This window comes from Syngnathoides biaculeatus, chromosome 5 (assembly GCF_019802595.1).
Source record: "Syngnathoides biaculeatus isolate LvHL_M chromosome 5, ASM1980259v1, whole genome shotgun sequence".
In the NCBI taxonomy this organism is placed as follows: domain Eukaryota; kingdom Metazoa; phylum Chordata; class Actinopteri; order Syngnathiformes; family Syngnathidae; genus Syngnathoides; species Syngnathoides biaculeatus.
In genome coordinates, this window is record NC_084644.1 from 21,852,706 (window position 1) to 21,865,721 (window position 13,016).

The 13,016-nt window shown below is 38.4% G+C and overlaps 1 protein-coding gene across 2 annotated transcripts in view; it reads right to left on the reverse strand.

Moving 5' to 3' along the window:
* Nucleotides 1-6,394: 6,394 nt before the first annotated feature.
* The window catches only part of LOC133500846 (nuclear factor of activated T-cells, cytoplasmic 1-like), a 65,290-nt gene continuing 58,668 nt past the window's right edge, over nucleotides 6,395-13,016 (reverse strand). Inside the window, exons 10-11 of one of the 2 annotated variants that reach the window (XM_061820029.1) lie at nucleotides 9,744-9,807; nucleotides 6,395-8,286 (exon numbers count right to left, since the gene is read on the reverse strand). In XM_061820029.1, coding sequence (XP_061676013.1) covers nucleotides 9,791-9,807 — 17 coding nt within the window. In that variant the 3' untranslated portion in view covers nucleotides 6,395-8,286; nucleotides 9,744-9,790. The remainder of the gene's footprint in view (nucleotides 8,287-9,743; nucleotides 9,808-13,016) is intronic. The other variant, XM_061820030.1, reaches the window with a different exon arrangement.

Consider the following 13,016-nt stretch of genomic DNA (forward strand, 5'->3'; position numbering starts at 1 on the left):
CCGGTTACACATGGGGTAGTGGTATTTAGAACCCTTCAATCTCCCTCCGGTGAAGAAAACAACCCGACCAAGGCATTTAGGGGAGTGAGTCTGCACTTTGCTGTTGTGGGTTGGAACTTGTTACTGTGCTTCATTAACTTGATTATTGCCATTTGTCTGTTCATCCTATGTCAATCAGCAATTTCAATGATCCTCTCGATCAGACAGGTTTCTGGGCTGTCGCTGACAAAACACGGAGTTTCAGCTCCCTTCAAAGATTTTCTATTGTGTTTAGGTCTGAAGACTGGCTAGGCCTTGCCAGAACCTTGATTTGCTTCTTATGGAGCCACTCCTTGGTTTTCCTGGCCGTGTGCTTCGGGTCATTGTCATGATGAAAGACCCAGCCACGACCCATCTTCAATGCTCTGACTGAGGGAAAGAGGTTGTTCCCCAAAATCTCACAATACATGTCCGCGGTCATCCTCTCCTTAATATAGTCCAGTCGTCCTATACCATGTGCAGAAAAAGAACCCCAAAGCATGATGTTACCACCCCCATGCTTAACAGTCGGGATGGTGTTCTTGGGATGGAACTCATCATTCATCTTCCTCCAAATACGGTTAGTGGAATTATGATTAAAAAGTTCCATTTTGGTCTCATCTGACCTCAAAACTTTCTCCCATGTCTCCTCTGTATCATCCAAATGGTTATTAGCAATCTTAAGATGGACCTTGACGTGCTGGTTTAAGCAGGGGAACCTTCCGTGTCATGCGTAGTTTCAAACCATGACATCTTAGTGTATTACCAACAGTCACCTTGGAAACGGTGTTCCCAGCTCTTTTCAGGTCATTGACCAAGTCCTGTCGTGTAGTCCTGGGCTGATTCTTCACCTTTCTAAGGATCATTGACACCCCACGAGGTGAAATCTTGCATGGGGCTCCATTCTGATTGAGATTAACCGTCATGTTTACCTTCTTCTATTTTCTAATGATTGCTCCAACAGGGGATCTTTTTTCACCAAGCTGCTTGGCAATTTCTCCGTAGCCCTTTCCAGCCATATCGAGTTGTACAATTTTGTCTCTGGTGTCTTTGGACAACTCTTTGGTCTTGGCCATGTTACAAGTTTGAGTCTTACTGATTGTATGGGGTGGACAGTTGTCTTTATGCAGCTAACGACCTCACACATGTGCATCTGATTAAGGATAAAACATGAAGTGGAGGTGGACTTTTAAGGCGGACTAACAGGTCTTTGAGGGTCCAAATTCTAGCTGATAGACAGTTGTTCAAATACTTAGATGCAGCTGTATCACACAAATAAATCGTTAAAAAAATCAGACATTGTGATTTCTGGATTTTTCTTTTTAGATTATATCTCTCATAGTGGACATACACCGACGATGAAAATTTCAGACCCCTCCATGTTTTCTAAGTGGGAGAACTTGAAATATAGCAGGGTGTTGAAATACTTATTTTTCTTCAATGTGCATATATATATATATATATATATATATATATATATATATATATATATATATATATGTGTGTGTGTGTGTGTGTATTAAAAAATTAAAATAGAAGTACAATTAAAAACAGTGTACCATGCAAGAAATATTAAAATTGGAAATACTCTAAAAAGGATGTAAAAAAAAACGTTTCAACCTAGATATAAAAAGCATTTACACTTGTGGCTGACCTCACCTCTTGGCAACCTATTCCATTTGTGCGCAGCATAATAGCTAAATGCTGCTTCACCATGTTTGCTTTGGACTCTGCACTCTACTATTTGACCTGCGTCTGTCCATCTCAGCGCTCTAGTGGGTTTGTATTCCATCACCATTTATTTCATGTATTAAAGACCTAAACCATTTATAGACCAGTAACAGAGCTTTAAAATCTAGTCTAAAGATGACTGGAAGCCAGTGGAAGGACTTTAGAATTGTTAATATATGCTTGGACCTCTTTGTTCTGGTCAGAACCTGAGGTGCAGCATTCTGAATGAGCTGCACCTGTTTATTTCTCCTTTTGGTGAGTCCGGGCAGAAGACCATTCCAGTAGTCAAGTCTTTTTAACATAAACGCATGGATGAGCTTTTCCTGGTCTGCTTGACACATGCAAGCGTTCACTTTAGATATGTTCTTCAGATGATACGAAGGAAGTTTTAGTAATTAATTTGATATGACTGTTGAAAGTGATATCAAATCAATTAGAACACCAAACCTGCTCTTTGGTTTTTAAAGATAGACAGTCCAGGTGTTTACTAACAGCAATTCTCTTTTCTTTATTGCCAAAAACAATAGTGTTCATTTTGTTGTGGTGTAGTTAAAGAAGATTTTGGCTCATCCAGTTATTTATCTGCTTTAGACAGTGGCACAATACCTCAATTGAACTGTAGTCATCTGGAGACACTGCTAAATATAACTGTCATCTACATAACCATGATAGTCAAAATTAAAGTTTTGAAGAATTTGACCCAAGGGTAGCATATACAGGCTGAATAGGAGGGGTCAAAGAATTGACTCTTGAGGGATCCCATAGGTCATTGCGATTTGTTGAGACTGAGCACTTCCAATTGTTACAAAGTAGCTTCCTCCAGGTAGGACTTAAGCCATTTAAGGACTGTTCCATTTAGTTAAGTTTCGGGTAAAGTAAATGTACACTACTCCACAGGCCAATGACCAGTGTACTAGCTTCAAGTTTATTCAAATGTAAGAGTTGAAAAAGGAAAACAGACAAACAAGCAATAAGGAAATGAGATGAGATTATTTTTAAAATTTGTGACTTGAATCAGTACTGTGTAGTAAATATAAAATGAAGATTTAACTTAGAAAAAGCAAGAGCAATGAGTTGCAACTGATGCTCACTTGTCACATTTTCAGGCTCATACATCTGTCACATCATGTTTGTACAACCAAGCACAACATTTAAAACCTCACAAACGAAAGAGAGCGTAACAAGTTGAATGCTTGCAGATGGAGAGTAAAAGGCTCCACATGATTTTCCACGAGCCATCTGGTTGTTTTCCTGGTGGGCTCTTAAAGTATCTTTTAAAACGGTCATCATGTGATCATGTCAGCAGGTCATCTACAGAAGGTGAAAAGTTTTGTGTACACCTGTTGAGACACACTCCACATTCACATTCTTTATTTATCTTATGGGTGGATTTACACAGCATAGTTCAGGTGGCACAATTCAGATTTGCATCATGACAGTACAAAGATGGAAAAATAAATGAATATTCTCATAAAATAAGGAAAATTATTGAACATGGCTAGTGCATCGCTATGAAGAGTTCTGTCATTTAAATAAATAGACGGAATAGTAAACCCAGGCACAGCACAGTAGCATGTAACGCTATTGTTACTCACATTGTGCTACACCGTTGTTCACACAAGCCTAATTGTTTACTTCCTTGTTTTCACTGACTGCTGCTCATACTTAGGTAGTTACATTTGCTAAATCGAATTCAGAAATCTCTGCATGCATGATGTCAGTTGGTCTCAGCACTGACACCTGTGGAACGCCAAACACAATGTGCAGTGATACAGTATATAATCCGTCATCACATTGTCTTCTCTCCAAATAGTTCCTTATCCAATCCAAAACACCCACACAATCCCATAGTTTAATTTTCTCATTGATATGTTGCGATTTATCTTATCAAATACTGTTCACTGTACTCAGTTCAGAGATGGAACGTGAAAAACACAAAAATTACTGAAAGAGTTGTCTTTTTTTTTCCAAGCAGTGAGTGCATGGCTTTTTGAAAAATAAAATAAGCCAAATTGAATTAAAGTTAAAATAGAAAATTGTTGTAGTGTGCATAAATGAGTGGAAAGCATGGCCTGGCTGAGTCATTTCTTCACTGTCTTCCAGGGAATCACACAGCCAGTGGAAGAAGACCAAGGTAAAGAAATTGTGCCAGGAAAAAAGGGGGTGTGTCTGCCAATGTGCATATATTGTGAAGCTATTTTGGGGTTGCCACGGTCATGCAGGGGAGCACCGTTGAGGCCTGCCCTCCATCACTATGGGGATGGCCGTTTCATAAGTTTGATGGATGAAAAAATATTCAAGGAGTGGCAGGTGGTACACAGGCGTATGACACAACTCCCACGGCGCGGAACTGTTTCACACAACGACCCACCACAAACAACTCTCACCGGAAAACACGCAAGCCTCTGCTTGCAGCTGCATGATAAGCAGCTTGTTGTGTTTTACAGCTTGACACAACAGTAAAGTTGTGGCTGGACATTTTGGGAGTGATTCAAATTGTGTGTCTCCCTAACTTTGCCGATTCGGCAGTTGTTACTGGGTTCTTTTAAATAAACAATTAAAAAAATTTTTGGGGAAGAATTTAATAGTCTTTTTTAGGAGGAAATTTGTGTAAGATAGTGTCGTCCCTTTGTTAGAACTTGCCATTCCAGTAGGCAGACCAAACTTGATATACTCAAAAAATAGATCTGTAACTAATGATTACAACAATTCAGAAACAATTACACAAAAAAATGTAAAAACCGAAGCAGTAAAATGAATGGAACAAAACTGAGTCACTGACAAAACCTTTGTTCATGATGGTGTTGAGATGGAATATGGCTTATTATAAAAAGTATTGCGACTTGTGCATAATATAAGACTTATTTATTGTGCATCAGAAATCATTTAAAAGGAGACACCGAATCCATTGGTCTTACGCTTCTCAACATTCATGTCGTGAGGTCAGCAGCTTAAACGGGGAAGCCCAACATCCCTCTCCCCAGCAATTCCGTCAGGTCTTCCCGGGGCATGCAACAGTTTCCATGTCGTTGACATGCTTTTATACAAATAGATAAGAATCATGAAATATAGTACAGAACACTTTACATAGCCCACATAGCCCATTTCTTTCAGTCTGGCTGAAATTAGTTGAATTGCAAGTCAGCCCCATCTCATATACAGTAGCCGCACTCCTTGGCCGAGAGCAAGTATCAATTTTGTCACCATGATGACCAAGTTGGAGCTATGGAGTTGAACAGGCGAGCAAGCAACTTCTATTTGGAAGAGCAGAGACCAGCATGTGGTGAAATGTGAATGGAAACAAGTGAAGAAAAGTGAAGCTGTAGTGACAGTTAAAGCCTTTTCACTTGTGGAGACAGCAGGTCACACACTACAATGTGTGTACGCGGATATAGAAACATTACCAAACACAAATACTGTAACTCTCCACCAGTCCTGTCGGCTAAGTATGTGCCTGAAGCTACACATTTTCACAAATATGAAGATAAAAGATCTACTTGATTATTTAATATCACATTTGATGAGTTGGGAGGCCCTCCAGAGATCACATTATTTTCTGTCATATTTGTACAAAAGCAATACAAAATTAATATTTCCAGCACTGAAACAGATTAAATATCAGGTCAGATTTGAAGATTTGATCTTAGCTTAATAGTGACTCTGACATCATATATCACAGAATAGAATACTATTCGACACTTTCTCTCTCTCTCTTTCTCCCTATATGCGTGTGTGTGCATGTGTGTATGTATGTGTGCGGTTACTGCTGCTGGACAAAACTTGATCAATATATCTATATCTATCTATCTATCTATATCTATCTATCTATCTATCTATCTATCTATCTATCTATCTATCTATCTATCTATCTATCTATCTATCTATCTATCTATATATATATATATATATATATATATATATATATATATATATATATATATATATATATATATATATATGAAATCTTACCAGCAAATGACATCAGCACAACATTAAGGTTTTTATCTCACCTTCAGTGCTGAGCCGGGTTAGTAGTTCAGCTACCACATCTGTTTCTTGTGCAATGAAGCTTTTGTCACCTGTTTTTGCATATGCAAACCTTTAGTAAACTGCTGCTTGTGTTCAAACTAAATACTTCAAATGTGCCAAAATTCCTACATCCAGTATGCTGTATTTTGATATTGTACAGATATAATATCATGCCTGATTCTGTGACTAGTAGTTTTGTTTGTTTTATTGTTTCCTTACTGGACCTTCTACCTTGTGTGATATTAAAAATCTCCAATTGGTTTAGGGACAGTACTCTGCAAATATCCCTGATGGACACATAGTGACCAGAATGCAACTTCAACATAGAGAATTATTATTTAGCTTTATATTGCAAACATTTCTTTGTACTGTATCTTCCTCTCATTATTATACAGTTTCATGTTTTATTTCTTTATTTTAACACATTGTTAAAGCATTTTATGTTGTCTATTTAGTTGTTTTTCATCAATGTACCTGTGGCAAAACTGAAATATGTGTGAAAGCACCATCAAGTAACTGGAAGGATTAAAAAAAGTCATACAATAATAAGTCATTCCAATATTTTATTTAAACAAAACATATAACAAACAAGAATATTTTAATATAACCACAATAATAAAAGAAATAAAACATTCAGTTATTCAATCCTTAGAGTAGACAGCAAGACACAACAATCCTGTTACTTTATTAACACCTCCAAAAAACAAAATACATTGGGGACTTAAGTTAGGCACTACGACACCATTTATTAATTCACACTTAAATGCACTTAAAACACATTTCATTTCATCGTTCATAAATATATCATATTAATAAGACATATGGTTCACCTTGTGCCTAAACAGAAAAGCAATAATAGTAAATGATCTCGAATCCCAGCGGGACAATAAGGCACATAATTGAAACCTTGCTCATATAGTTTAGTCATGCTTTTATACTATCATTCCAAAATTGTATGGAAGAGCTACATTGAAATCCATGATCAGCTAAATAATAAAAAACTATAGGGACAATATGCATGCTCCAGAAGACAATAACATGGAAACGGCAGATTGATATGAGAGGAGGAAAGAGTACAACATTTGGTCTGGGAGCACTACTACTTGCCTCCGTTTCTATGGTAAAGTGCATAATATTTTTGTATTGGGCGGAATCACTGGAAGTTAAAGTCTGAAGAGAGAGAGAAAAAAGAAGAAAAAAGAAGAGGAAATAAACTTTGACAATAATATCACCAAAGATAAAATCCTTTGGTTTACACAAATCAATTATTGCCAGTAAGAAGTAACAGTCCTGCCAGGTCCTCATTTAAATTACCGCGATGGGTAAAACTGAGGCGGTTGCGTACACTTCCTTCTGCTCATTTACACATCACATATGCAGTGCAAGAAGTAAAAGACTAAATGGCTTAGCAGTACTTTATTTTTGTTTAAATTCAGCAGGTAAGTATACCTTTGTTTAACTAGAAATATGAAATTGGATATGGACTGTAAAATAAAAATAAATGCTTTCTATTTTATTTCTATGATATTCTAATCAAAAGGTGACTTGATATGATAATGCCAAAACAAAACCTTAGTTGTGGGCGGGATGTGTGATGTTGAATGATTGTCTGTGTATTACCGTCAAGGTCTGGGCATGACAAAACAGGCACTAGGGTGGAAACTGTCATGAGGTGTACAAAAAATAGCACTAATAATAATAATAATCATAATAATGGGGAACACTAGTGGAAAGTTTTTAGCAAAATGAGTAGAAAAAGCAGAAGGCAAATGTTAAATTTGTGTTTATACAAAAGAATATAATACATAACATTCAATATTATAGACTTAAAACCGAGAAAAAAAAATTATTTGTTCACGTACTCCAGACGTCGTTTCCAACCTTTGTCAATTTCCCGATAGACAAATCATCAAAATGATACAAAATGTTATATAAAAACATCGCACTTAGGTTATAATTTACCATATTTTGCATTTCTGTTTGCAGCTGTCTGTCATGTTCACTACAAGTAAGGCACCAATTCTGTTTCTGTAGTGTGACAGCAAAAATGAAACAAAAGTGATGATGGACAACAGTTATTATTTTCCCCATCTGGGAATATAACATGAACATCATTCTCCAAATGAAGATTGTCATTTAAGGCAAGTGTTGCCCTCACTATCACTTCCCGTTTGTACAAATAATATTACGTACAGTATATACTTACATAGTTAGAATAGATATTAAAACTGTGCCAGGCAGTCAATGTGACTCTGCAGAGAGTCTTTGAGAATGAATGAACTGATCGCAACTTTGGACAGATGGGATCCTGGTGGGGGTGACTCTTCTTCATCTTCTGGATCCTCTCTCATTTGTATTGTTGATGTACGTTTGTGTGTGTGTGCGTGTGTGCGTGTGCATGCGTGTGTGTGTGTGTGCGTTTACTGCTGCTGGACAAAACTTGATCAATGATCTATGCATGAGTGTGAACGGAAATGCTGGAAAGGTCATTCCTGATGATCTCATTAACTGTGGAAACACAAAAGTAGCAGGTCATCTTTTCTAAAATCACACTGTACCACCAAAGTGCATACAATACAGTAGTTATTGCTGGAGGTGAAGAGGTCACATGACTGTTGTGCCTACAAAGAAAAACAAAACACATAATTCTACTTTAAATTACATTGTTCTTTATATTATGCACCATCCCTATGTGTACTCCAACTCATTCACAGAATAAAATGTGCGTCTTACTTGGAATGGTTAAATTATTACTTTTTCCGGCAAAATACTTATTTGCACCTGATTATTGGAGCTAAATGGCAAGGAAATCCCAGTTGACCTCATGAAGGGAAGTGATGTTTAATTTTGGAATGATATTAGATGGTGGTATCAGAGCACTTTTCAAATACAATGGACTGCTGAGGCCATATTTGCATGGTAGCTTGGAATTGCTGTAACATGTCATTAAGTATTGAATATTGAGAAAAAAATGTGATTTTATGAGAACAAATCATTGTTACAACTTAAAAAAAAAGCCAAGAATAAACTTGTAATCGTGCAATAATGTATACATGCTTGTCAAGTTACACTTCATGATGACTGCAAGGTACACCGACATATTGAACAGACATATCTTAAGTAATATTGTTCAAACTTTTACAACCAAGATGTTTTTACCACTAGTTGTTTAAAATGAGGTTCCATTATTGATATGCTTTTTCGATGAAAACCAACACACATGCCTTTTGGTGTTTTAAGGGTTAACTTTAGGAGGTTCTTTTCTTTGTTACTCAAAGGTGTCTGGTGTTAAAGCCAATGAGGAGAGCCTCATTATGTTGTCGCAATACACAAGAGCTGAAGTGGCAGGATGACCCAACCATTAAGGATTCACACGTTCAGAGATAAGAATGAATATGTATACATTTATGAACGTGTCATCACCACTGCATGACGTTACCATAATTAGGATTGTATAAAGACAGGCATGTAATGGGTTTCATGAGCATTTTTTTTTTTTTTTTTAATGCACTCTATGCATTTTTACGAGGCTGTTCATGTATTTACTGTTACTGCAGGCTTGCTGCACATACATGATGGCTGACCTCAAATTGCCCGGGAACCGCATCAAATTAGCGGTATTTGGACATACCATTAACCCAGAATCCAAACAACCTATTGTCCTTTAAAAGTCATATCGGCCGCATACACTCATCTCTTTAAACAAATCATGGTTGTGCGTTTCCTGTGCCCGCGCCTTTCCCATAGTCGGGCTGGCGCAAATCAGCCTGCTGCTTTTATCTGCTTTGTGTTCTTTGGCAGAACACAGGGAAGTGACTGAGAAGATGGCGAGGACTTCGAATCCTGCCGCTCAACGCAAACAAGAAGCTCCCCACTCAGACGGCCGCTAGCGATAAAGCTCACAGATGCAGACAGAGGCAGACCGGGGCCCAACACTGACGAGTCAAGACAGGAAGTCCACCCACCTTCAGGCAGTGTGGTAATACAAGATACTGTTTGGTGACATGCTGATTCAGTCAAGGGAGTCATCTGAATATGAAACAAAACTAAGTGTAAGATAAGACACTCACTGGACAATTCAAGAGGCACATTTGCAGGTTTTCTAATATTTTGTCATCACAAATTGAATGAATGTAAAAATCCACAATCAAACATGCACACACACACTCACACATACACACACCGATAATAACTGTCTGTAACATACAAAACACACGTACACAAATACAGGCACACATATGCTGTATGGGGCTCACCTCCCGAAACGGGAGGAACTCCCATTGGAAAAAAACAACCTGGGCCAACACTGCAGGGTGTTTTGAAGTCTATTTGGCTCAACACACTCAAGGTTATTTTTAGCTCTGCCATTGCGGGGCACAAAGGAAGTGCACACACATTTAACAATGAAATCATCTAACGTTTACAATACTCCTCATCTCTGGAGCCAAGGTGAGAATCAGCTCCACGTATTTTGGAGGAGGGAAGGGACAACCCAAGAGCTTGGTAGGGGGGGAAAAAAAGAAAAAGCTTCAAATACCTTTTATATCGTTGTTGAATTAAAAAAGAAAACACATTCTCATCATTCAAACAGTACTGAAACTGCAATGATGCATCACTGCATAATTTCCACTTTCAAAGTTAATGTTCCATTCTGAGAAAATGGGTGCTCAAGTGACACAAAATGTGACAGTTGTTTTTTTAATGAACATACAGAGTGTGAGAGTGAGAACTACAGAAGCAGGATGTGGTCAAATGTCACCTCAAAAGACTAGACCAAAGATGCTATCTTTAGCTCTTTAATGTGGCAAATTGTGTGTATGAAGTAGTTGCTTCTCATTCATTATGACAAATATCTTGCACAAGCTCTAGAGGAAGTTCATTTTTTTGTTTCTATTATTAGTAGTGGTTTTTCGTGGGGAGGTTGGGGGGAACATCAACAAAACAAAACGGAAAAAAAAGACAAAGTCAGGTATGTGTTATGGCAGGCAAAAGAGAACATTTCATTTTGGACTCAATTGCCCCTTCTCTGAAGAAGTGACTAGATAACCTCAAATATGCAGCATGAAGGAACATAGTCAGACGTGCTTGGAACCATTTGGTTCAACGTAGAGTCTGGCTGCAAAATGTTCATTTTATTTCATAATACACATAGACAGGTGGACCGCTTTAAAAATTAAGACTATTTTACACATCATGTTTTTGCAAATTAATTGTGTCATCTCCGTGAACAGCTGAGCATACACATTCAGTTTGGGTAGTATTTTTTTTCTTTTTTCTGACTTAGTTCACAGTTTCTCAGTCTAATCATGGAAAGCTGCAACTGAGAGGATACCCTCTAATGAATAAACAGAAACTGGAAAAAATGAACTGCATTATTCCCATGGTGAAAAAAGAAAAGAAAAACATGTCGCATTCGACTGACTCAAACATTAGTGACATTTTTCATTAGTAGCAGAGGCTTTGGAGTTAGACGACTGTGGGGCCGACCTGTCATGACTTATATTGACGCCGCATGGGCAGCTTGGAGATCTATTTAATGAGATGTGAGAGACAAAAATACAAATACATTTTGCATTCATGTACATTCTATTGAATGATTGAAAGGGTAAATGAACCGGGCACATATTTAAATGAATGTAAAAGACTTGCCCGAGACCGGTAATACTTGGAACATTTAGTTTAAGCCATGCTGAACAAAAATAAGCCTGCTTAAAAGAAAAACACACATGAGGCTGCAAAGGTGGGAGCTTGTTAGTTCAGGTTTGAGTAAAATAATAGAATCTAGAAGAGTCAATATGTTACAACATTAATTAAACTCCAATACAATAGCTGATGCTCACTGTGGCAACAGCCCCATTAATATGTGCCTTTGCCCAGAAAAAGAGATTTAATGTTTTCACCACAACTTGAGCAGAAATCAAATGGAAACATTGGCTAAAGGATTTATTTTTAACTCATCGTTGATCCGCTTTACATTTTGTATTGTCAAAAAGGTGGCCATACTGATACAATCTTCTTCTTCTCTTCCTTTCGGCTTGTCCCGTTAGGGGTCGCCACAGCGTGTCATCTTTTGCCATCTTAGCCTATCTCCTGCATCTTCCTCTCTAACCCCAACTGCCCTCATGTCTTCCCTCACCACATCCATAAACCTTCTCTTTGGTCTTCCTCTCGCTCTTTTGCCTGGGAGCGCCATCCTCAGCATCCTTCTACCAATATACTCACTCTCTCGCCTCTGAACATGTCCAAACCATCGAAGTCTGCTCTCTCGAATCTTGTCTCCAAAACATCCAACTTTGGCTGTCCCTCTAATGAGCTCATTTCTAATCCTATCCAACCTGGTCACTCCGAGCGAGAACCTCAACATCTTTATTTCTGCTACCTCCAGTTCTGCTTCCTGTTGTTTCTTCAGTGCCACCGTCTTTAATCCGTACATCATGGCCGGCCTCACCACTGTTTTAAAAACTTTGCCCTTCCTCCTAGCAGATACTCTTCTGTCACATAACACACCAGACACCTTCCGCCAGCTGTTCCAACCTGCTTGGACCCGTTTCTTCACTTCCTTACCACACTCACCATTGCTCTGGATTGTTGACCCTAAATATTTGAAGTCGTCCACCCTTTCTATCTTTTCAGTAGCCTCACTCTTCCCCCTCCACCTCTCTCATTCACGCACATATATTCTGTTTTAGTTCGACTAATCTTCATTCCTCTTCTTTCCAGTGCATGTCTCCATCTTTCTAATTGTTCCTCTGCATGCTCCCTGCTTTCATTGCATATCACAATATCATCTGCGAACATCATGATCCAAGGGGATTCCACTCTAACCTCATCTGTCAGCCTATCCATTACCACTGCAAACAGGAAGGGGCTCAGAGCTGATCCCTGATGCAGTCCCACCTCCACCTTAAATTCTTCTGTCACACCTAAGGCACACCTCACCATTGTTCTGCTGCCATCATATATGTCCTGTACTATTTTAACATACTTCTCTGCCACACCAGAATTATGCATGCAGTACCACAGTTCCTCTCTTGGTACTCTTTCATAGGCTTTCTCTAGATCCACAAAGACCCTTCTGACCTTCTCTGTACTTTTTCACTGGCATCCTCAAGGCAAATAATGCATCTGTGGTACTCTTTCTAGGCATGAAACCATACTGTTGCTTGCAAATACTTACTTCTGTCCTGAGTCTAGCCTCCACTACTCTTTCCCATAACTTCATTGTGTGGCTCATCAAC